The following is a 26,449-nucleotide window of genomic DNA, read 5'->3' on the forward strand; positions in this document are numbered from 1 at the left end:
AATTAATGCTAAGTGAGTAAGCATTGTTGGAGTAATAAGCATTAGTAAGCATAGCTGGAGAAGGAAAGTCTCACATAGACCTAAAATCTTTATTTCAATAAACTTTTAGGTATCATGGAGCCCTGCCCCTGTCCCCACACTCATTTGTTTGGCATACAAAAGTAAGGCAGAAAAGTGCAATGTAATAAGCAGTCTTTCTGGGAAATCAAAGCAGGCATTAAAATGGAGCATTCTGTAGTCTTTGCCAGTCTAGCCTGGGTGCTATCTTGCAGCTCTTCTCAGATTGCAAGCTCTGATTTCCGAGAGACGATGGAAAGAGAGGAGGAGTACATTTTTCAGCAGGTCTGACCTGGGATTCAGTCCTGAGGGAGAGAGTATTCTGTCCCATGCCAAGAGATGTACTTAAGTATGCATTTAGAATTAAGCATAAAAGCAGTCTGTGTCCTTAAACTGCACTGTGTGTTTAAATGAATATATGCATGTTGGCCCAAGGACAGAGATTAGCACCTTGAAGTATCAAGTCTGTAACGCTGTGCAGCCTCTTTATTAACAAGTATTTCATTGGCAGGTATGTGTGAATATATGTCATGTGTAAAATGCCATATACCTAATTTATGAGCAGATGTTTACAAAGTAATATCACAATTAAATGTAAATGAAAGGAGTAGAGGGGCTGGATTCCATATTTCTTTTTCACCCAAATGGGACGCTGTAACTCTACAAAGTCAGAACAAGATACTGCCTTGTATATTGCTGCACATGGAAATAAGAACCAGCACAAAGTATTGCACTTGAATAAGGAAATGTTTTCCTCCGATCTGGCAGCACATCAACTTTATGTCCTTCAGGGAGCATGAACATAAGACAGGATGTTTGTCTTAGGTAAAGAAGCTCTGCAGGGGTTTATTGTTTGCATTGTTAGTGCCATGGATATATTAAGAAACACTGTTAATCAACTTTATTTCCAAAGCATGTCAAGTTATATTGGTAGTGAGTGGCAATGCAGCAAGAGAGAGAGAAGTATGTGTTTCTTTCCATTGACTGTAGCAGGCCTTGGTTCCCTTACTCTCCAGAGGATTTTGGCTTAGGCCTTAGCTTCAAAACCCTAAAATTGACTGAGGAACCATCAGTGTGACTGTTAAATGTTCATGTGGTTTGTATTTTGTTCTGTGTTTTTAAACAGCGTCTGCGTTTGGTCACAGCTGTTAGAGAAGAGGTAGGGCCTAGCCTCTTTGCTGTAATGATTGCTCAGAAAGGTCATACATGCTTATTGGACAAGTGGAAGTAATGAGACAAATGGGGAGGGAAGGGAGAGCTGACGTTTTTTAGTCAACTTTTGCCTCTTCCCACTTCTTCCAAGTCATAATGGGTCCTGATGCACACTGATTTGGGTTTGGGGTTTTGCCTTTATCACCAAAGGAAAAAGGTCTTTGTCAGACTTGTGTTCATGCCTAAATTTCTCTATGGGAAGGGGAAGTATCAGATATTGGCAGTGATCATTTACAATAATCTATCAAAATACATGTAATCTTTATGTATCATGCTTTTTCATAGATACAAGAATTCTCTTCTGGTTTCTGGACTGGTTCACAGCTTGCATGCTGGGATAAAACTGAAAGACCCTGGTCCTTATTTCCCAAACTTTCCATTTACCTGAGGGATGAAAACTCCAGTAGGTCGTTTCGGATCTCTGTCCTACCACAGGTCTCAACTTTCTTTGTGTTTTCAGTTATGCATTTGTTTTTACTATTATAAGAGGGCATGCTCTTACAAAACAGGAGCTATTTTTAACAATAATAGAGAATTGGCTTATGTCTGGATGTGAGGGAAAAAAGTTTAATGCATTTTAAAAAATTAAACTTGGAATGGGAAAAATGACAAAGAAACTTACGTGCTAAAAAAAGCCCTGCCACCTGAAAGCAAAAAGAAAAACATAGACTCCGTTTGAGTGCAATCTATGTAGTTCTGAATGAATTCTTCAGACTATCAGCAAAAAAAGCCCTACAAGTTTATATTATGTTTTTCTTGAAGTTTTAGCTACATTAGATGTTGATATGCAGTGTCTCTGCTCATTTTGCTCTTCTCATTTTGGAAGCAAATTGATTTGTTTTCATGGTATTGTGAATTGGAGCACTTTTCCTGAAAATGACACTCAGCAATGAGGCTGTGTGAGCTCTTCAGCAGTGTCTACAACTTGCTTGGTTTCTCTTTTATTAACATTCCCTCCCAGCTTTTAGAATATAATGTGCCACTTTCATTTCTGCTCTCTGGCTTTTTTCCCCAATATAAGTTGCAATACAGGCAACCTGTCCTTTAACATCACTATTACAATCTTTTACCTCGGGGGATGTTCAGGAGCAAAGCGGAGAATGGACCTCTTAAGTACATTTTAGCTTGAAATATAGTAAAGCCTTATGATAAGCTTTTTCTGTATTGATCATATAGTTGTCAATCTTCATCTTCTCTGAGGAGAAAAAGGGTAAAATGTGACTTGAATTTATGAACCTGGAGCCTTAAAGCTGACAGTGAACGCTCTCCAAATCCATTGTATCCTGATAGTTATTTGAATATTTCTCTAATTTGTGTTCACATCTAAAGTTCACATCTTAATCCTTTCTCCCCTTATGGAATATACAGTAAAAAATGGCTTTCATGAATTTGAAGGTGACCTTTATATAGCGACGGATTGTGTTCAAATTTAAGCTTAGACTCCCTGAGCTTTACCTCTTGCCTGCACTTAAACTTTGACCAGCTTAAAATAACGTATGGAAGTCCTTCTGCCCCTGTTCATTCTTTATTTCCAGTGGAATTTGAGCGATTGAATTTAAAAATCAAAAGCACTGGAGTTCTCTCTGAACTGTCATCTTCTAAGTACTGAATTTTCCTGGATCTTACTCTCTGGCTTCTTTTTTTTTTTTTTAATTAATAGCTTTATATTCAACCCATTCTTGGGATTGGAGAGAATCTACAGTGCTACAGATTTGGTATCTCTTCCTCCACGAATGCCCTAGTTATTGGTGCTACAGTCATGGAAGGCTTCTATGTAATATTTGACAGAGCTCAGAGGAGAGTGGGCTTTGCAGTGAGTCCATGTGCAGGTAAGAGAAATATTGTCCTGGACTAGTGAGTCAGGAAACACTTGCCACTCTCAAAAGAACAGCTTTGTCCCTTACCTAATAGGGAAAAGTGTGGTTATTAATGAAGTGCAAAGAGGATATTTGTGAGCAAACTGTTCAGACTTCAAGGGGAGAAGAAAAAAAGAGGTATAATTGCACTCTACTATCTTTTGGTGTAAAGTAAATCAACTTTAACTTTGAAAATTTTAACTGCATTCTTTCCCTGAGAGAATGTCTTCTTTCTGAGATGTATGTCTGTATGTGCGGTTTCCCCAACACAGTTATAGGAGTGTCTCTGTCTTAATGCAGCTTCATTTTGTGCATTCCTGTTCTAGTTTGCAGATGAATGGATTCTTCAACTAACTTTTGCAATGTGTAGTGAAAATACCATACTAAAGCTTTTTCTCTAAATGTAAATTGTGCCTTTTTGGCCTTTCAGAAATACTCAAAAAAAAGAAAAGATGAAAATGGGACTCAGATTTAGACTTGTGATGGTTTTTTTGTCTCTAAACAAGTAGTCTTCTCAGTATGAGTAGAAAAGTCATTATCTTTTTGATTAGCTGCTGAGCAAATGTGAAAAAAAACTGATAATTTTTGGTATGAGAAGTGGTTAGCAAGGAAGGGCTGCATGCTTTGTTATACTTCTAGAATGCACTTTGAAAGTGTAAAACAAAATCCATGATAGACCGTTTGGTAATCGGTAGCAGCAGTTTATATCATCTAATCCAGTGATTCCTCATCCTTTTGTGTCAAACTCACAACATGCAAATTGTGCAGTTGATCTCCATGGATGTCTGGAGTTGCCAGTGAGAGAGAGAGGCTAGTCAGAGCTACTTTATTTGTGCATTACTGTCTGACTTGAAAGGACTGAAAATCACAAATACAGAAGGTTTTAGGGAATCCATGGTATTTCAAATGAGAAAGAGAAATGTGTCTGGGAAAACACAAATTTTATGGCTGAGGAAAAGAATTTGGGGAGGGGCAGCTGTTGTTTGTAGCAGGGCGTGTTCTTTAACTCTCAACTATGTGGACGCTTTGGGACCACAGCGGGCTTTAAGTTGCACAGCCCTGAACCCCCACAGTGCCTCAGAGCTCGGACCGCAGAGAGTGCCCAGGTTGTCTCTACATCATATTCCCAGTACTCTGAGAAAATGAATTAGCTTGGACACAGCGCTGTACTAGTGCTCAAGTTAATAAACATTCTACCTGCTCTGGCCTGAAGCTACCACCAGCACTGTTGCTACCATCTACATGTCCTTGATCTACTGCTGCCACCTTCTTGCTCACTCATTTCTCCTGTTTTTCCTCCTTACTTCTCCCTTTTAGTCCCTGCATCACTGATGCACAGCCCACGCAAGTATACTTGGGTGGACTGAATTGACTGCTGAGGGCCACTTGACTCTATACTCCATGATCAGCAAAGGAATGTGGAACAGATGCCTCTGTAGCATCCCTGCACACAACTAGCACAAGCTCCAGCAGCACTTGTTAGATTGGGCTTTGTACTGCAACCACCTCATCTGTCAGGCTTGCATATTGCTGCTTAGGAAGCAAGAATCAAATCGTGGTCTGTCAGAGTCCTACCAATCAAACAAGCACTATGGCCTCTCAAGGACCGCCTTTGTTTCACAGTGCTGGTTAGCTGTCTTGCTTTTTCACGGTATGTCTTGTTTCACCAAGGATAGCTAAAAGCAAATAAAAGTTTGGGGGTTTTGTCCCCTTGCTGATGAGTCATGGCTATGGCACCACAAGAACATTTTGGAATCCAAACGGGAGTGGAGGAAAGGTAGTATACCCACGTGCAAGTCTCTGTCCCAAATGGAGAAATGTTCTCTGCCCTGGAAAACATTGTAGTATCAGAGACTTGCCATGAGAAAAAAAGCAAGACTGCAATGGTTCTTTAATCCCTAATATTTATGTTGGAGAAGGTGAGGGTAGTAAGTAGTTGCGTGCTTAATGCAGCTAGGTAATTGAGCATAAGAACAGAGATACTAGCTAGCTCAGTTGCAGCCCCAAGGCATTTTAAAAGCCTTTTAAAATGAAAAAATAAAAAATCTCTCCATCATTAACAGGTTCAGAATTTTGTCTTTAAGCTTGCTAAGAAAAAAAATTCTGGATATTGATGTGGGTTGCTTAATGAAAACCTTTATAAGATGTCCTGCAGTGACGAAAGACACATTTTGAGTGCTTTTGGAAGGACAGAGGATGTAACTTGACAGATACTGCAAATCAGGTTTTCCTGTCTGTCATTCTTCCATTTGCTTCCTGACTGCAATTTTAGCAAGCCTGGAGCTGCCTCCTGCCACTGCCACGCTGCAGCTGTTGAGGGAGAGGGGAAGGGACACTCTGACACAACATGCTGACTGACATGGTCAGCAGGAGGCTCTAGCCAGCTCGTGCTGATAAGAACTGCTCTGAAAGTGTGTCTTTGAGACAAAGTCAGGGAACCATAATTACACCTTAATGATAATGTCACCATATAGAAGCCTAGACTTCTGCAACTTCATTTAGTTCTACACAATCTTCCAGACAGGAAGAACTGGGCTCAACTAGAAATGAAATCTGCATTTACGTTCGCTTGGACACATCATAATTCCCAGCTAGTGTCAGAAGTCATTTTCTTCTTGTTTCTTTGTCCATGTTCTGTGCATATGTCTAACTTCTGTCATGGGAACACAGCTTCTCAAGAAATCAGGTGATATAAGACACTGACTGAGACAAGATATTATACTGATTTGTCAGACTTTATTCACATGGGGCAGGTGATGTTTTGCTGGATGTGCCAGTTATTCTGAATTCACTTCTTCACAGCTTGTAGTTTCCATATTTAACGCTGCTTTCATCAGAAAGCCACAACTATGAGTGGTTAGCAGTCAGGGCAGTGTGAAGGATTAAGCTGCCTAACTGGCTTCCTGTGGAGACCAGCCATGTCCTCCATAGCAACTATATTAATGAAATTTATTTGGATCTTTTTAGTCTGTTCGTGGGCTTAAATTAAATTGAATCACTAGTGACATAAATCTTCAGAAATAGAGAAATATAAAAGGCTATTTGCTGTGTCTCTGTTTCTGTGTAACGACCTGTGCTTTCTTGTTTACAACAGAATGTTAAAATTGAATTTAAGCCCAGGCTTTTATAAGATGTTAAATAGGTATGTGCTGAATACAAAAATGGCAGGAACAGGACCAAACCCTTAACTTCACCGAACCCCAAGTTTCTGTTGAGACTTGACTAGAGATAAGAAATAACTTATCCCTGCAATCCTCCCGTACCGTTTTAGTTCTCCAGCACATACCCAGACCTGAAGACTGAGGAGACTTAGGCAGAAGGCTGCATGAAGCTTTTCAGTTGTTGCAAGAAGAGAAATTTGGTTTTGCTCGATAGATGAAGCCCTGTAAAACTTGTTCTGCCTGCTGCTAATTTCAAATTGTTTCAAATTACCTGTTGCTGTTAATTGCAGGTGTAATGTACTTTTTACAGAGTGACTGGGAAAGGTTTTGGATTAAGTCCCTACTTGAGACTAGATGTTTAAATCACTATAATATTAGAGATGCAACCTAGTGGTACCTCAGCATTGAGAAGGATTATATCCCTAATATTTTTATAGTAATGAGAAGATGCTGGGATTAAGACTTGGATGATTTTCAGGGAAGAAATGTGCCAAGCAGTATCATCATAGATTACTTCTACAGCTTTTTGAACAAAAATATGATGAGACAGAATGCACTCTCAGCGAACTTGTGGGCACTAAACTAGGGAAAATGGCTGGCGTGATGAACCACAGAGCTTCAGTTCAGAAGTACCTTGATAAACTTGAGGACTGGGCAACAGAAACCTCATGAGGTTCAGTGAACAAAAGTGCAAAGTTCTGCATCCTGGACAGAACATCGCCGTGTTCTGGTACAGTTTGGGAAGGGACCAGCTGAATGGCAGCCGTGCAGAAAAAGACCTGGGGGTTATGGTAGGCCCCAAGTTAAATGCAAGCCAACAGCGAAGACAAGCCAAATACTGTAACAAGGGGTAGCATCCAAAAGTTACACTTTAGGAGGTTCAGGTTGGATATTAGGAAATTCTTCTTCCTCGGAAGTGTGCTACAGCACTGAAACAGGTTGCCAAGAGAGATCATAGATTCTACATCCTTGGAGGTTCACAAGACTTGCCTGGACAAAGCCACGGCTGACTCTTGGTGACAGTCCTGCTCTGAGTAGGAGATGGGACTAGATGACTTGCAGAGGTCCCTGCCAAGCGGCACTTTACAATTCTATGATAAATTTGATCTGTTTGCTTCCTTTTCAAACCACCCAAGATAGTGAGTGAGCGTGTGTTTGGTCTTTCCAGCTTTGAGCTTCTACACAAATGTTATAGCCTTTTCCCAGAAGTGCCATCTTTGTCCTGTAGTCATCAATAATGAAGAAAAGCCCATTTATTCAAGGTCAAGATTTCATTGTAGGTAGCTACTACAAGATGTTCTAATTAAAACAAAAGGCAATACCTCAATTCAGCTAATGTGTATTAGTCAAAATGTGTGACTGTTAGTTTGTTAAGGGTTTGTTTGAACAATTTAAGCAAATTTCCCCTCTCTTTATTTCCTTGCAATTTCTCTGGAGGTGGAGGAGGATGAGGGAACACTTTTATTTTTGGAGGGAAGAAAGCAGAGGCTATGCTGCTGTCAAGTATTCTGAAAATGTAATTTAAAATGTCAGCCACTATAGCAACAATTTTGAATTGCCTTTTTTAATAGGAGTAATTATTGTACTTAAGCCAAATACTGAGCAATTAGGGACTGTTTATTTTCAAAGGTATCCGCAAGGAGGAAAATTGTGCTGCTTTTTTTTTTTCACTTCTTCAAAATACTGAATTCCTAAGTAGCAATATTTATGCCTTGCATTTCACATTAGTATTAAATGTGCTTTAGTTTGTTTTTTGCTGCAGGACTTCATAGAGACAGAAGAAATAGTGTGTGTGGGGGGGTGATATTTCCAGGGGAAATAATTGCACAGTAGACAAAGTGCACTACTGAGACTCTGAACAAAAGCGTTTTCGTTTTTGTCTCTGCCACAGGCCTGCTAGGTAGTCTTTTACAACTCTGTCCACCGCTGTGCAGCTCACTTTCCATGTCTACGTAACAGCAGTGTCTTTTGCAAAGATCTGCTGATGCGATAGGGTTCATGGGCCAGTTCATTGCAATGCGACGAGCTGAAAGAAGATAGGCTTTTTACTCACCAATGCTAGAATGCTTGTGGTGCAGTCCCAGCTTTCACCCAGCCCGCTCTAACGGTGCATTGCTGCTGAAAGAAGTGTTCCCACACTTGCAGCTGGAGGGTGAGTTGGTTCAGTGAGCGATCGAACAGAAAATTCTTTGTTCCGGCATTTGTTTATTTTGACAGGTTACTTTTCCGTCAGATGAGTGAGCTGCCCTGACTTTCCTTGCAGCCTACCATCACTAGAACCAATACCAGAGGCAGTGAGGGAGAGCAGGACTGCCCCTTTAAGCGGCAGCCCATGATTAAATTGAGTTAAGTCTAATGAGACTTAAACCTTTAAATAATATGAGGTCATGAAACAAGGAGGCCAGGAAGAAATGAACAGCAACTAAAATCTTTCCAAATAAACTGTGAATAAAGCAGCCTACCTATTCTGCCTTTGTCTCTCTGCAGAGAACGTTAAAGGCGTCCTTCCTGCCTTCCCAAAACCCAAACTACCCTCCTCCATCAAGAAAATGTATTTTGTGCAATTTTTAAATGTGCTTCCAGGAATCTTGTCTAAGCAATGTGTAAATAAGATATTGTTTTCAGTAAGGCAGCGTCATGTGTGTGTGTGTGTGTGAGTATAAAATGAACTGTGTATAACATGAAATGAAGTAGGGAGGTTAAAACTGAGGCCTTCTGTAAGAAATACACAAATGTGCCCTGGAGTATTTGACTAGAGAAGTAAATTAAAGGTGTTTGGAAGAATATTTGTTAAAATGCACCGACAGTACTAACTGCAGGCTCCTCGTTGCCCTGAGCAAGCTAAAAGATACCCGTCCTTCCCCTGCCACAGTCCTGCAGATATGAAATGCTCTGAATATTTTGTTGCCCTAGGCAACCCACCTGTTCTGCCTTTGCAATACAGATAGCCCTGTCCACAACTCAGGGGAACTTTGCTGTGCCTGCCATGGTTACTCTGACAACCATGGGCAGCATAACCCTTCTGAGCAAGTGCTGGTTTAACAAGTACGGGTTTGTGATGGCAGTGAAACAGGTCTCAGAGTCTGTGATGTTACCAGGATGGATGGCTATTCAAAACAGAGCCGCCCAGGCACTCTCTCTTGCTTATTGCTTTCGCTGTATCACTCCCGTCTTTTTGAGCTGCTCGGTTAGCTTCTCCCTCCCTGCCCTACGGCACTGCTTCTTGGTGTCCCAGCTTCTCACAGCTGCTGTAGAACTTCATCTCCACCGTTGCCCTTTTCTGTACGCTTGTCACCTGGCTCTCCTACTTTCTCGTCTTCTTTCTGAACTCTCACCTCCGCAGTCCCGCTCCCAAGAGTATCTGTGGTCCTTTCCGCTCTGCCCCTTATGCACAGGACATGGTTCCTTGAGGTATATGGAAACTAATGAACGTGCATGTTGCTCCCTAAGGCCCGCTTTGGGAGGTAGCAGCTACAGCGGATGTAGAAATTGTGTGAGGTGCTTTTCCAGTTGTTGCAAATGTCAGAAACGACAAAAACTCCACGGGCCCTGAATTACTGCAGTGGATTGGTATTGTAAGATTTTTGTAAGTCTTGTTAAACTGTGATTCCTGAAAAGTTATTCCCAAAAGAAAAGGTGATGTAGTGGCTTTGGCTTTAACTTGTGCTATAGGAGACGTGAGTTCAATTTCTGCTCTCCCATTGACAGCCTATATGGATATGGGAGTATCATGGTCTCCCTGTGCCTCAGGTTCTTATTTTATCAATATGCGATACTAGTATTTTTATTGCGGCGAGAAATACATTAAAAATGAGTATGCCGAGATGTATGATGATGGAGGGGATTGGGATATATAGGTATCTAGGCTAAATTTTTTTTTTACTGGCCTTTAAATGGTATGTATGGCCTTACTGTTTCTCTCTATGTGATTTCTCAGAAGTCGGTGGCTCTCCAGTATCTGAGATTGAAGGCCCTTTCACAACAGCAGATGTTGCAAGCAACTGCGTTTCTAGCGTTTCTTTCCATGAACCAGTGTTGTGGATCGCCTCCTACGCTCTCATGAGCTTGTGCGGAATTATCCTCCTGGTACTGATCATCCTACTGCTTATTCCACCGCGGTGTCAGCACCGCTACACTGACAATGATGTGGTCAATGACGAATCCTCCTTAGTGCGTCATCGATGGAAATGAGAAACTTGATCACGAAACCTGGAACTTAAATACAATGAAGAATAAAGTACTTTGCCAAGGAGAAGAAGCCAACACCTCAGTCCTTTCTACATCCATTACAAACTGCTGTTGTAATCCCTCCAAATATCCTGCATCATGATTTTTTAAGCTTTATTTTCTAACACTGATTCTGAACCAAAGCACTATTAACCACCTCTTAAGTGCTACTGTACTGGATTTGCTACTGTAGTACAATGAGCCTTTATGCTCTCATTGGTACCTTCTTTTTTAAAAAAAGGAAAAGAACAAAACACACCATGATGTTCTTCCACTATCTGAACAAAATTATCCTTCCCTCTTTCACAAAAAAGGAGCTGTCAAAAGTTTCTAACTAATCAAGCCTTGAATGTAGAAAAAGAGAGAAAAAGTATAAATTTTAATAATTCCTCTTCTTAATCACATTAAATGAATTCAGTTTTGTGTTTATATCAGTTCATTTTGAAACTGTGCTCATGGTGCAGGGGAGGGGGAAAGGTCAGACTTATGCAGCAGATGGATACAAGTGAGGTCAAGAAGAAGAAATGTTGAATTTTTTTCCCTCCCCCCTCAAGATTACTGCTGCCACTTGAGAGGGTCACCGTTCCTGAGCATCGTTCCAAAAGAGTCTGAGGAGGGGAAAACAGGGGAAAAAACTTGTTCAGCCTTAGTGTAAAACAAGACTACCTCTCAACTTACAAGGATGCTTACCACTGGCAAGCATGTGACTTAGAACTGGTCTTAAAACACAGGAAATTCCTTATGACAAAGTGTAACTCCTTGGCTTCTGGTAGTTGATTTTATCAAACTAATGTTTCATAACTTTCCATTTCGATGAAGAAAAAAAGCTTCTCAGTTTTCCACCAAGTATTTTTTTTAAGTCCATGCTTTACCACCTCTTTTGGTATTTCTAGTGAGCATGTAATAAAATGAGAAAGACAACCCATTTTTTTGCTGAGCCCAGCAGCCTGAAAATTTAAGGGATAAAGTACCTCTTTTCTTGGATAAACTGTGAAGTGAAAACCTTAACGCTGGTTTGTTTTTAAACTTGAACAGCAGTTGGAGGTTTTTAGCTTAGCTTCACTGGTGTGTCCAACAAATGGAAAGTGTTTGTAAGGACTGGTTGGGAGTGCTGTCTGAAAACACGGATAGTGTAAGACTAAAAACAATAGTGGGAGGGACCAGGGAGGAATATATATGAGCAGACCTCCTTTGTGCAAGCACAGATCTTAATGCTGCGGTCAAAACATGGCATTTTCTTTGCAGACTGAGCATATTTTCTTATATCTAGTCAGTCAGAGTTACAGGACCTCCATTGTTTTTCTGAAACCCTGCATAATGAGTTTGAAAGCAATGCAAGGTTGAGAAGTCCCGTAATAACTACTGTATTTTCACACTCAAAACGCATGAGTTATCTCTTTAAAAAATAACTGAAAAAAATTCCTTTGCATTTCAGTAGCAGAGCAGTTTACACATCTGTGTGGGTAACAAAACAAGCAGTTTAGCTCAGAATACCAGACCTCCTTCCAGTTCACACTGCCTCTGCTTCTGACTTTGCATGGAATACCCAAAGATTTCTTTTTCGATAATAGTGCTTTTAAAGAGGTGCATATAACATGTGTGAAAATAAAGCACTGTTTTTTAACGAACTTGTGCATTTCACTTCATGACTGGAAGTGCCTGTAAAGAATGTTTTTGTTATTCTTTCCTTTTTAATTCCTGCACTTTCAGATTGCTTGGCTGGACAGAATGAAAGGATTGGTGTTTTGACTCAACATCAGGAAATGTCTTTTCTTGTAATTAGGAGTTGGAAATAGGAGGAAATTTTTAAGTTTTCCTCCTTCTTCCCCTGCCTTTTAGTTTTTAAGGGGAGAAAAACAATTAACTCATGGACTGTAAGAAACTATATAGCTTAATTGTTTTTCCCCTGTATCTTCCATATGTCTTTTTCTTAATGTCTTTGTAAGTAGAATTTTTAGTACTGTTTATAACACTGTTTTTATCACTGTAAACCTACCTTTCTTTTTCTCCTGTTGTCATATCACTTGTTAGTTCTGAGACTCACTTGATTAATATTCCTTTTTTTCCCCTAAGGTGGGAAGTGGGGGGAAACTCTAATTCTGAGGGTGTCCTCAGGTGAACTGAGTGATAAATGTGTCATTCACATTGTGGTATTTTCACCCCATGATGCAACTTAAACTTTTGAATGTTTTCTCAATTGTATGAAGCGATAATAAAATCCAGCAAGGGATTGTCAGAGATGCAGAGCATTCACTGCCTCCCCATTCATTTCAGCTGGTACTGTGGGTGCTCACTGCTCGTTATAATTGGTAGCCCATACGTGTTGAAATGGGTTGTCACTATTGTGTCAAAACATTTATAAAAAAAAAAGTTCCTTTGAGTTGTTCTCAAAGCAATAGGCTTTGCTTTGCAAAGAGTGATGTTCCCAGTTCTGTGAGTCAGTTCCATATAGTCCTCCTAGGTTTGGTTTGACATGTACCAAACCATTTCAAAGTTGCATTCTTTTTTCTATAGTATATAAGTAATGCTTTTGTCACCCATTTTAAACACAAATACATTATCAGTGTTTAGACTGATACAGTGGCAAAGAATGACACCCCTTTTCTTCAATTCAGAAGGTAATAACAGTTGTATCCTCTTGAAATATTTGAGAGCTACTTCCCTCTCCTCCGTTCTGTCTTCTTATCAGAAAGAGTTTTAGGACAGAGTTTATTGGGAAAGGTTCCTGTTGTGCTTCCTAGTGACAAGCTAGATTTCTTCTAAGTTGTTTAATGAAGTCTTCTTAATGTACTAGATTTCAGATAAACGTCTTTCAGTTTTACCCTTTCATTTGCATGTCATCGGTCAAGACATTTTAACAGAAGTACTTCAATTATGTGAGCAATAATCAAGTAGCATACATGAAATAGTAATATATTCCTGAGTTTTCAAAGCATCCCTTGCTACTAAGATTTGGCTTATAGTAAAAATGCTGTTAGTGGCATCTGCTAGCAGCACAAACTTCATCTCAGCTTGTAAATTGATACTTACAGTGGCAGATATTCAGGTGAGTATTGCTTTGTTGCTCTGGCAACAAGAAGAGCAATAGAAACCCTTGAGGGTTCATTTTTAGCCTACAGCACATTAAGAAAAATAATGCTCTTGAGCATTTTTCTGTGAAAGATGAAATGCAATGACAAACTACAGTGTTACCAAGTGTGTCTTATTAGTGATCTCTTTCCCTGATGTTTGTTAAAGGAGAGTGCTATGAGGTATTTTATACTCCTGTCAACTAATTTCAGAGATGAGAGTAAACCATGCCTTAAAAAACAGAGCTTTGGGTAAAGATGGTGTTGGAAAATATTCTCTATTTGTTATGGAAGACAGGATACTCCCACCACAATACTCCCATTGCTTGTATACATACTAACGTTTGTTGCAGCGCTACCGTTCTCCTAATGTGAATGTCATATCATGTACCATGAAAATGTCAGAAAGCCATGTTTCATTGGATGCTGCTGCTTAGATAATTGATACTATCAGTTCAATCATAAGGGATGTGGAGCTCTGTCATTTGAGTTCAAGTAGTTTAAACTTCAATTCAAGCATGGGCATGTGTTAGTTCTATCCTACTGCACTGTCACAGGTTTTAGAAATCTTACAGGCTTTTTGGCTCAATTTAAGTGCTGAAGAAAACAGATAAAGAATTTTTATAAGCCTTTGTTTCAGGTTCTGTAAAAGAAGTTAGATCAAGGGATTGTTCTGTTTTTGAGGTGAAATGGCTGATATTTAGCATTTGTATGTTGGACCAACTTAAATGCAATATAGCAAGGCAATGCACCATTACAGTTTGCAGCTTTGATGTTGTGCAGGTTAAGTAGTGGTAATCACAGAGCTATTGTTTTTGGTATCTCTTGTTAAAATATCAATTACTTAATGATATTTAACTGTTTATTGGCTGAAGTCAAAAATGGGGGTATTCTACCCAGCTACTTACAGTGTTATCAGTTGGTTATGTTTCACTAAAAGGAAGAGTCACTTGGATACTAACCTTTCCCTTTCAGATAAGGAAAGGCTTATGTTATGATGGTTGCTTATGACAACTTTTTCAAAGAGAGAGTGGATCTTAAGTTTTCTTATAATCCAGAATGATTGGGCTGTTTAAATGTTCTTTGATTTCTGTAGAAGTTTTCAACAACTAGGTTGGTTCATTGTCTTATCCTGACCTTAGATCTTCCATAATAATGATGGTTGGTGCAATATCCTGTTCAGGTGAAATGAAATGAAGTAAAGGAAAACAAGCAAGCTACCCATAACTCTACTTAATTAAGAAATATAAGAGCGTAACTGATTGAGCCTTTTAAAAAAGGTCTGTACAATTTACCAAGACATTAGTTGCTGTCAAACTTGACTGGTTGATAAATTGTTCATTTCTGGCTGCTGAAATTCTTGCTGCTTTTCAGAGAAGTGAAAGCAGATTGGCAATGGTATACAAGCAATCTTCTGAGCCAGTTAGAGTTCCTGGCTTCCAGACCCTAATTAGAAATTAGGTCTAGGCTTGCAAGTAATCCAGAGTGCTGGTAAGGGCTCTTCAGGAATCTCATCGGAAATCCAGTTGTTGGCTTCAGCCAAACCCCTGGATGAGATGGATCCAAACTACAAAAGCTACTGTTGTAATATGCAATGACAGAGGGGCTAAGGTGAGCTGAAGCTGACCAGTTGTGTGAAACACAAGAGATACTGAGTAACTGAGTTTCTGCCAAACTTCGAGGTCGATGCTGAGACACCTTGGTAGAGCAGAATTGGAGAGCAACTGCAGTTGCTGAAAAGCTGCTATAAGTGCACGTATGTGAATTTGTCACCTGGCTGCTTTGGTAGGATTCACTTGTTTGAATATTTTGAAAGCGAGTGTACTCTAAGGTGCCTATTACTGCTGCTGGGAATATCCACTCACATGTGAATTAGGGGCATAATCATCTCTTAAGTAGAATTACTAGACATCTACTGAATGAATATTTGTTGTATGGTCATTGTTCCCTCTCCATGTAACAAAGTGTATAGTGTTATTTTTCACCCCTAGCAATAGTCTATTTGTAAACAAAAAAACAGGTTATTTTAAAACATGTTAATGTTAGTTACTGTACAGTAATAATACAAGAATGTTTTGTGTTCACTTTTTTTTTTTTCACTGCAGCTAGGCTTTGGCTGGATTTCAGTGGTTAGGTAGTTTTTGAAATACTGAAAAATTTACATTAAAATATAAAATGGACCTGCAGGTTTTTTTTTTTTTAAGCTAGCCAAACAGTAGAACACAGAAGGTAATTCTCTTCATCTAAAGGAAGTAGCCCTCACTAAATGTTGTCTTTTTTTTTAGTTGATGATACTCACGGTCAACATATTTGATTATAGTTGTTGTCCTAATTCACTAGCTTTGAACCTTCAGATTTTCTGATTACCTTCTGACCTCAGTCTCTCTCCCCCCAAAAAAAACTCCAAAAAGTTGAAGACTCCTGTATCCAAAATTCAGCCTTTTGACAAAATTTGATTTTCATGGTGACAGATTGACTTGATTTTCTTTCACAGGCCTGTCTTGAAGTATTTTGTGAGGCTTTAGAAATTAACTAGACTCTAAATTGAAAATACCTGCATTAAGGTAGCATTGGTGGGGGGGGGGGGGGGGGGAATGAGTGCCAAAACATCTACATCCATGGTCCCTGAACCTGTCAGTGTGTTAAGACCCCGTATTTGCATCTGACTACATTTCCTGGACCTCTTTCACTTCCCACTTGGAAATATTTCTTCTTTTCCCACAAGTTTCAGCCTTCCTTCCTCTCCACTCCCTCATGTGGGACAGGCTGAGAAAAATGGGTCTGTCATTGCTGGTCTTCCTCACTGGTCCTTTACTTTCTGGCCCCAGATTGCTGTGTCTTTCTTGGTACTGGAAAGCACTGGTGTGGATGCCCTTCTCACCATGGCCTGCTTTCCTGACAGATGAAATTGAGATCTGTAGCTCAAGGCATGCTGCATGGCATTCAAGGGAATATACTGTGGAAACCACTGATGTGTACATGTACTTCTTCCTTTTTCTCTGTCCTTACAAAATACACAGGTGGGTGAAGGACCACAAGGAGCACTGAGAGTCAGCCCCATTCTTTAAGCAGATGACTGGCCCTACTATGAAAGGCTTTGCATTTTTTTGTCTTACTACAAAGCATAGGGGACCCACTGCTGTCCATGGGCTCTTCTTTCTGACTGAGAAACTTCTGCTTTGTCAAGCTGAGCAGCTCGGCCCACTCTGATTTTATATGGGTGTGTAGCTAGGCAAAATACTTGAACAAACTACATTGTTCTTAACAACCCTCTCATTACAGCCCTCTTCAAAGAGTACCTCCCCATAGAGATTTTCACAGAGTCATGTCAAACCTGTGAAGGGTATGTTTATTCCTGTGTTGTTAGAGAGGAATTATATAATTGAACTGGCTGAATTTGCAGCACAGCTGTCCTTTGTAAGATTCTGGGGAAAAAAAATGGACTGAAGTAAGTCACATTGAAATGATTATGAAAAGATAACTGACAATTTCTTGATAGCACCAAGGCATGGATTACTGTAATATTTACTGGAAAAATTGCTTTGCTAGCCAATACTGTGTGTGTGTGTGCATAAAACTATACAAAGTTGAATGTCTAAATCAGATTTATCTGAAACAGGCAGTTCACTTCTTCTATTGAAAAGTTTTATGTGGAGATCTAGAAATCTTTTAAGACTAACACTATGTCAACTGTTACTTGATAGTTCTTTTGGAAACATCACTTAAGGAAACAATCCCATCTACCACATAATTTCTTCACCTAATTTTTTGTAATAGATCAGATTCAACGTTGATTGAAAGGAAATGGGACCAAAACTCTGAAAAAAGAGGTACAGTCTTTTTGTTTGTTTGTTTTTATTCAATCTTCAGCTGATGTTAGGATGTATGTCCCAGTTACTGCCACGCCTCATTGCGCGATTTTCCAAAGGTTGGTATTTTATACTTTCAAGTCTTGCCATTTTCAGACAAACACTTTGTAAAAATCAAAATTTCTGTGCTTAAAATAAATGATTAATTCTTTCAGCCCATTCAGTGTGTCTTTTTAAATCCTGTTAAGATGAACTTCAAAACTAATAAATGATACACAACCAAATTATTCCCAGTACTTTGAGATTCTCAATTGTACCTTCTGCCTTTAGCTCTGAAAGGAAAGCAGAACTGCTTTAGCACTCATCTGAACTTTGCAGGGAGGGGAGCAGGCAGGTATATTTAGCCCCGAGGTGATTTTTCCTCTATATACTGAATGTTCTTGATTCAACTTTTCGTCAATTCAGAATTGGCATAGAAAACATTAACTTGAGAAGATGAAACTTCTGATTATCTGGAATGAATTAAACTAATATTTTGCACTGTTGCTCTCCATTGCCCTGAACTATAAAACAAGAAGGCATACCAAGTGAATGACCCAGTCCCTAAGACGGCCTCTCTGACAGCTGGTTTCTTACCTTTGGAGAGCTAGAACTAGGGTGGTTAACTGTGCTCTATGTTTTGTATCCCAGCAGGTGGCGCACATGTTTTGTTTTTCAAATACAAGAGGTTTTTGAGCCCTTTTTTCTTCCCAGCAAATTCCGTTGTCTTGTTTGAACTCTATTAAATGGAGTTTCAACTTTTCTGTCTTTAAATGTCCTATCTAAAAAGGTTCTTAACTTGAGGTCTCCTGATCATTTAGTAATATCCCTCTTCCCACTGCCCAAAAAATTTCTTTAAAAAAAAAAAAATTTCTTCTCAAGCCCTGAGGTAGCATAGTGTATGTATGTGTGTTGCTAAAGTTGGTGGATTGGCCAAACAAGAAAGATTAGTACCAACTGTTTAACATAGTGTTTTTAATTCACAGTTTGGAAAGCTGCCCAGTTTTGCTTATTACTGTCCTTTTGATAATTCGGTGAAGCTTATCTATGCACATTCATAGAGGCACTATACAAGTTTTCAGTTCTTCTTGTCTTTAAACTTCTCTTATGCTTCTGAGACTACCATCGTCTTCACAATGTCCTTCTGTGCTTCAGACTTATTCAATCCAAACCTTGAAAATTGTCTTAACATATATTAATAGCCATCACTGATTGGTTATATGTCTTGTTCATTTCTCCCCTTTAAAGCTGGCTCATCTAGATGAAACACCTTTTAAGTTTGAGTGTACAACATGAAAGCAAGAACTTAATGCAAGAATAGGGCTTTTTTTGTTAACTACAGGGCGGTACAGACAATCATGTGAAGGTTTACAATTCAAATGCTTGGTCTAATTTTTCAAGACTACAGGCTAATCTGCTGGACACTTGAACTGTGAACACTAGTTACTCTTCCTTTCCTGTACCAGAATGAAGTACTTTTTAAAATAAATGGTATGCATTTGATTTTTCTTCTGGAAGTTTACAAGCTACTTTTGGCTATACCTTGACCCATCATTTGTTTTTCTAGGAAGCTGAGTAGTATTTCCTCAGAAATACAGGTTATTGTAAAGACAACAGGAATCTATACTGATAGTGTATAAATAAATATATATATTACATATATTAAAATATTATTATATTAAGTACTAGCATATTGAACTTTAATGGTTGCTGACTAGAGAAAATTTTTTGAAGGATAAACAAAGCATTGTAATTCTTGAACTTCCTTATGCATCCAGCACAGGTCTGTTTTGAGGTACTGCACATAAGAACCACACTTTCCCATTAACTGAGGGTTTTTTAATTGTAAGCTTAACATTAACTTTGGCTTTCCTTATTCTTCACTGTGTGAGCTTTTTTTATCGTTGTATATCTTGAATGTTCTCTGGGCTGGTGTTTTATACGGATTTTTGACTGCTGATGTATTTTTACATCAGTTTTCTGGTTTGCTTCTACACTCCTCTTCATTGACTAACTCATGCCCACCATTTTTCCACATTGTCCTGCAGCATCAACCCACTCTGACTGCACATTTCTTTTGCTGTGCTGGCCCACTTGCAAGGTAGGCCCTTTCTCTCTCTTTCCCCTCCCTAGAAGACAAGTCTGAAAGAAATCCAGCTCCTTCCCTGTGTGTGCAGGCTGGGCTGCAAAAGCAGATACTGTGATTTTTTTGCTTCTTTGGAACTCCAGCATTGCCTTCAGCTAACCTAAGCCTGGCGCAGCAGCGTCAGCATGGATCCCTGTCCGGAAACCTGGCATCAGCAGTAGGGGTCAGGGAAGAGCTCCAGGAGCTACTACAGGATGGTGCCAGGCCTTCAGAACTGCTAGTAGCAAGGGCCTAGCCGAGCCCAGCTCCTTCTGGTAAATCTTTACTTAACTGAATGGGCTTAACCTCGTGTCTGACCAGAATTGCTCACACCCAGACTCTGCTGTAGAATGTGTGGCGTTGCATGGGGTTAGTGCTAATAGCAACTTCTGGGCATAACAGCAGTCCCAAAAAACAGACTACAAAGATCCTGTAGGCTTGTGCAAAGTCATATCGAAGTATCCCGCTTTAACAGAAGTATTCCTTTTTCCCCCATTCCTTCCTCTTCCAGAAAGTTTGGGTCATTATATATTAAAGACCACTTTAGATTTGAGCCCATGTGTTGAGCTCGTGCTGCTAGTACTGAGGAAACTTCTCCTGCCAACATCTTCTATCTATCTGGATGAAATGAAATTGTACATATTTTTCCTTGTGTATCTCTGAATTAACAGGGCATGAGAAAAACACACACATACACCACACCTTTAAAAACTTCTGGTATAAAACAAAGCCCCAAACAGACCAGCAACCTCCTGGGAGCTAGACTTGCTAGCTTTACAGGTTTTCTGGCTATTATATGATTCATTTTTGTATATCTTTTTTTTTTTTCGGTATGTCCACAAAAAAAAAGTATCCAAAAGCTTCCATCTTGTTCTAAGTTTTTGCTCTTGGGTTTCATGAAGACCTTCAAGGGATACTGGGAAAAAACAGTCATATTATGTCAAAATACACATAAAAATTCCTATTTTTCCAAGTTACTCTTCATGCAACCACAATTCTGGATGCTGATGTTCCACCCAAACGGACTTGTGGGCACAGGCACATGCAGAAGTATGGCTGAGTTATGGCAGCCTGAGAATTGGTCTTCCATGGTGCTGCCTATGTTGTCCGTGTGTATGTTCTTACCTATCCCAAGGCTGAGGTACAATTAGTTAACCTAAACATCAATTGCATTTTTTATGTAGGTAATCAATCTTCCCTAGTAGCTCTTGAAGTCCTTGTGACTTCTACATGCAAAGTTTTGGTACGGTATTTTTTTTTTTCTGCCTGACAAACTCTGCCTCCATTTTAAATCATTAAATTGTTTTAACTCTATCCTAGCATGATTAAGCATACATTGTTGGCCTTTTGTGGATGAGCAGAAAGCATTTAAATTAAATTGCTATGAGTACGGGAATGATGTTTATGCTAATTCATTAGCCAAGTAGGGTGGAGGCAGAAAACATCTCTGGAGGTACAGAGGCTCAAAGGGCATGCAGGAGCTTGTTCTGTCGTAATTTTACAGTGTTAGCAAATACCCGTGAACTTACTACAAGGACTATGGCTTTAACGATGTTAAAAAAAGACTAATGCAAAAACATTGTGTACATACCCATCGGTGCCATTTGCTGTCTGCAAGACCAATCTTTTTACTTCATGAGCAGATTTTCTATGCTGCTTATCACCAAAGGGTCTGACAGCCTCACAAGCATCTAGAGTGAAGATTCATGTTTTATTAAGTTTTTTCTAGGCCTTCAAATTACAGAATGAATGTTTAAAATATGAATAGAAATAATGTTTTGAAAGTGCTTTGTATCCTACATCTTTGATTAATTACTAGAGACAGAACGGTACTGCAGCTCTTTTGCAGACATAGAACTGACACATGAAATAAAACATTTAAGTTTCCCAGTCCTTTGGCATTTAAAATCTCTTCAGCTACAGACCACTGGAGCCTTGGACTTGGGCAAGCAAGAAACGCCTCTTCTCTCGTGACTGGAAGCATCCATAGCTTTCATCGGTGTCCTGGGAAGGCACAGTCTGGCTGAGGTGGAGGAAGGTGTCTTAGTATGTATCCTTTGCAAGATTTTATTCTTCTGTTTGCTGGATTACACAAATTTCTGTGCTTCAGCTGTGGCAGGGGCAATAAAAGAGGTTACGAGAAACTAGAACAGATAATTTTAAGTGAAAATAATAATTCACAGTGGTTTTTAAGCACTTTTCAAAGTCAATTACTAGCTTGCTTGCTCAGGTTTTGCCCAACTTGGAGCTCTTGAGCTCAGCTTCCTGAGCAAACCTGAGTGGCTGCTCCAGTCCCTCAGAAGTCTGTCTTGGATGTGACGGTTGAGCTGCAAATTTCTCGATTCAGGTTCGGAGCTGACGGACACTGTGGGGGACTTTGTGCTAGCGCAGGCCAGTAAAGGCCGTTTACCTGCCCAGCGAGAGCAGCCCGGCCCCGCGTGCCGCGGTAGGTCTCGCGCAGGCCAGGTGCCGCCGCAGGGCAGGAAGGCCAGGTGGGGGCCATGGGCCTCGGCCGGCCTCAGCGAGCGCAGCTAAAATAGCGAGTAGACCCAAGCCACTGTCAAACAAACAAACAAACCACAGTATTTATTTACTTCATACCTCCCGGTTTGGGTTCAACAGGGACTTGAAAATAACTGGTTTGTTTTGAAATGAAGGAGGAAAACAACTGTTCAGACAGGTTTTTGGGTTGAGCGCGATCCTTCCTTTTCATCCTGCGAGCGTGTCGCTTTTTCTGCAGAAAGTTAACTTTCAGCACTGCTTCCGCATAGCATGTTTTAAGGGCCTTGTATAAGGAAGCTCTTAGTCTGTGCTTTATTTGCTCAAAGGGCAGGTTTGCCTGGCAGATGAACCCTCGGCTCGCTAATCCCGCTGTCTCTTGCCACCATCACCGCCAGGCCGCCTGCGGTCTCTGCCAAGGAGGTAACGTGACACGCCGATCTGGGCCAAGTCCTTCCCGCGGCCGTTAAAAAGAGCAAGGAGGCCAGGCAGCCAAGTGGACTACGTGTCTTTTTAATGGCATCGTTAGGTGTGACTGCGGCTGGGCCGGGCCCGAGGCTGCCTCATGGCCCCCTCGCGCCATGGCGGCCGCAGGGCAGCGAGGGCCGCGACGGCGCCTGCGAGGGGGGCGCCTCGCCCGCGGCTCCGGCCGCGCTCAGCGGCGGCCCCGGGGCAAGGGGGAGCTTCAGCCTCCCTCGCCCCGCCGAGAAACCCGCGGCGCAGCGGATCGGGGATGGCAGCGACCAGGGCGGAGCGGGGAAGGGGGGAAGGGGGGGGCGGGGAGGGAGGTGACAAGGTGGCCGCCCTCCTCCGCCCTCCCCGCGCGGGTGGCGGCGCTGCCCAGGTGGCTGCCGGACGAGGCGGCGAGGGGGGCCCTGCCCGGCCCCGAAGAGGAGGAGGAGGAGGAACGCGGGAGGGCTGCGGGGTGGGGAGGAGGGGGGCGGAGAGCCCGTCCCCCGCCGTGAAAAATGTGGCTGAGCCGGCACAGTGAGTAGCAGGAGCCTCGGGGCGGCAGGGGCTTTTTCCCGCGCCGAGCGAGGAGGGAGACTGAAGGGTGAGGGTCGGGGGGGGGGGCGGCCAGGGAGCCGGCGCCTCGCTGCCCCCCGGCGCCCTCCTCAGCTGGTGGCCGGCGGGGGAGTTTGCCCTGGGTGTGCCCCGTCGGACATGTCGTGCTTTATCCGCTCCCGTATCAGCGGGGTTCGCGGCGGGGTTCGTTCATAGCGCTGCTGAGGACGGTTCACAACGGGTTTTAAAAGATGAAAGCTGCCGCGAGCCAGCAAAGGGAGACGTGGTGAACGGGCTCACGGCCCTTCACCAACCCACTGCCCCCCTGCCCCAAATCAATTAATAAAAGCGCTAGGATCTCAAAATGAACTTCTTGTAGTTTTCACTTAACTCTTCCTCTCTTTTTTTTTTTTTTTGTCTTTAAAAATTGTGACTTGCTCTCCTTCACAGATTAAATATTTCTTGTGTAAATCTGAATCTTTCTATTCAAAAAGAGGAGGAAGGGAGGACGTTTCATTCAGCTTGGCGCATGCACCTTCTTTCTTTGCCTGTGGTGTGTAAACTCTGTGTTTGTGGATGTTCGCGTTCACTACCTCACACAAATGTTGACGGGGTAGTTTTCAATATTATTTTAGTGTAGCTGTGTGTTATTACTAGTAGTAGGCCGAGAGCGATTTCTCTTAGACTGAGATAATAATTAGGAAATTTGTTACATTTCTGAGGATTCGTTATATTACCTCCCCAGCGTTAATCCTCTGGTGAAAGTGCAGTATGTTCCTCACAGCACCTGCCTTAGAGTCCTACGTAAGTCCGTGCGTCCGTGATTGCTAAATGTAACGATACAGAACCTTTGGAGAGCTCGGCTCAGCATCTTAAGAGGGGTTTGTTTTGGGGGGAAGGCTCCAGCAAAAGGGAAACTGGGATTATTTACAAAAAGAACCTCGAACGTCCATGAAGACCTGTGCGCCTCCTCACTGAGGTTCAAGGACGGGGGTGAAAGCTGTTACGAGGAAGATTTAGGCTGGACAACAGAAAATATTTGGGAACAGTAAGGTTGGCAAAGTGAACATAATGAATGCTTTTGGACAGTGGTTATGTTAAAACTTGATTTTCAGGACTGCGAAACTCAAAATTCTCCTTTTTCGCTTTAGCGGACCATTATGTCCAAGGACACGTTTCATTAAAGAGCAGAGTTTTCCTGCGTACTTTAGACCGCTGCCCACTTCCAAATGGCAGCATTTAGATTTTGGTCAAAATAGTCCTTTAGTAAATGAACTACACAGACGCATGTGTCCGGGAAGTATCTGATCACCTCAAGCTGCCAGCGATTCTGACCTGCAGCGTGATATTTCGTTGTTCAGCCTCATAAATTAGGTGATATATTTCTTCTACCTAGATCAGAATGCACGACAGCATTTCTGATGACGAGGAAGAGGAGGTAGCCAATATGGATATCTTTTTCGTTTAATGTCTTCCCAGACAGCGAAATTGTGAATCCTGTTTGTTTTTTGCAGCCTGTAGATGGGCTGCTAATACAATCCACGGAAACTCTGATATAATTGAGAGAAGGTGAAGCAATCGGTCTAGTCATATTTGAACACAGCCAGAGCTCAGTGTATGGATGGGATTATCAGGTCGTTCTTCAGTCGTTCTTTCCCAGGGCGTCAGAAGGGTAAAGGGGGATCCCTATATGCTATGTTCAGTGTAGGGATTTTAAACAATTCCTGTGCTATTTGCCTGTTGCACAAAATCAACGGTAACTGCATACGCCTTGAAGTGAAGTAGTCACGTGTGGTGGCTGGTACTTATTTTTCAGAGTCAAAATCCTGTTAGGATTAAGCTGAACTTCTTCTTTCTTCAGGATATTGTGGTTGTGGTTCGAGGGGAGGTTGTGGGTTTTTTTTTTTTTTCGCTTGAAGATCAAGTTTTAGAAATGAAGGGGTTGTCGAAAGGGGAACACAACAAATGCTCTGTTGCAGTGTCTCCACAGGCTGTGTTTACCCAGTGTATCAGAAATAAAATAACCAGTTTCTGTAGCAGTGCTGGAGAAAATACAAGATTTTGTGTGTTGCTGTGAATACATCTGTATATCTCTGCATTTTTTCTCTTATCAGGTTTTGTGAAATTAGCAGGGCTTCTTTTGGCAACACTGGTTTCTTGGCACTTGGGATATTTTCTCAGTGCTTTGGTACCTGAGGAGGTGATATCAGCATCTATTACTAATCTTCAAGATATCGGAAAGAAACCAGTGATAAGGGGTATGTAGTTGCATTTCTTTTTTTTTCCCCTCATTTTACATGTAACGTTTTGTATTTGCATGTTGAGTGGCAAACAGCTTCTTAGCTAACAAATGATGTGCTGTTCTCCTAAGAATGAAGTTGACTGAATAAATTAATTAGTGTAAGCCTGAACTATTTCTTAGGCACTATCTTTGAAGAAACATAATGTCAGCATATATTTGCGCGTGTGCAAAAACATTTAATTAAGTAAGTGACTAATAAGTTAAGAACACCTTATTTGTTTGCTTGTATATAAGCAGAAATCTGCAAAGCTGCAGCACCGATCCTACTATATATATTTCACAGTTATAGTAAATTGTTGAGTCACTAATCAAACTTTGTGCTGAAATTTTCATTGTTGTTTTTTCCCCCTCTAATCTGACTGGATAGTTTAATGCATACATTTTTCTCATTCTGTAACTATGTTATCATGTGAAAAAGACTTAAAATGAGAATGCTGGCTATTAAATTTAAAGCAATTAATTAATAAATTAATTTTAAGTTTTAAGCAATGAAAAATAATGAAACAATGAAAAGTTTTGTATTGGTAGGAATTCTTTGTCCCTCTAGCCCTTGTTTCCTGTTATATGGGATAAAACTAATAATAATTAGTACGTATAAGTATTACTAATAATAATTAGTATGATCTGACTCACATCAAGAATATATGGGACATTTTTTCCCTAGATAAGCTTTGTCTTGGTCCCAGCAGCAATTTGAGAGTCAATGATACCTTAAAGCCCAGGCACATCTGTAATAATGTTACTACGATACTGGAAAATTGGCAGGGTTTACCTCTATAAAAATGTTTAAGCTTAATGTGTTGACATTAAGTGGTTCTTTCCGTGTAGAAATTGTTTATGTAGCATTGAAAAGAACAATTTCTCTTTTTTTTTTCCTGTTGTTGTAGCCCCAAACCCAAAAAGGCAGAAGTGTGATCACTGGTCTCCCTGCTCACCTGGGAGCTATGCCTATCGAGTTCTTAGCGGTGGTGGCAAGGAAAAGCTGGCTAAAATTTGTTTTGAGGATGAGCTGTAAGTACCAGTCTAACTTCAAATCTAAGCAAGTGCTTTGCAGTATGAGGAAGGGTGTTTCATAGCTCCTACCAGGTG

The 26,449-nt window shown here is 40.9% G+C and overlaps 1 protein-coding gene across 2 annotated transcripts in view; it reads left to right on the forward strand.

The window, feature by feature from the left end:
- Positions 1-26,449, forward strand: part of BACE2 (beta-secretase 2) — a 72,948-nt gene that overhangs the window by 38,425 nt on the left and 8,074 nt on the right. For both annotated transcript variants that reach the window (XM_068914280.1, XM_068914289.1), the window contains exons 7-10: positions 1,555-1,704; positions 2,930-3,098; positions 25,173-25,316; positions 26,248-26,371. In XM_068914280.1, the coding sequence (XP_068770381.1) occupies positions 1,555-1,704; positions 2,930-3,098; positions 25,173-25,316; positions 26,248-26,371 (587 nt within the window). The remainder of the gene's footprint in view (positions 1-1,554; positions 1,705-2,929; positions 3,099-25,172; positions 25,317-26,247; positions 26,372-26,449) is intronic.

This window comes from Struthio camelus, chromosome 1 (assembly GCF_040807025.1).
Source record: "Struthio camelus isolate bStrCam1 chromosome 1, bStrCam1.hap1, whole genome shotgun sequence".
Taxonomy (NCBI): Eukaryota; Metazoa; Chordata; class Aves; order Struthioniformes; family Struthionidae; genus Struthio; species Struthio camelus.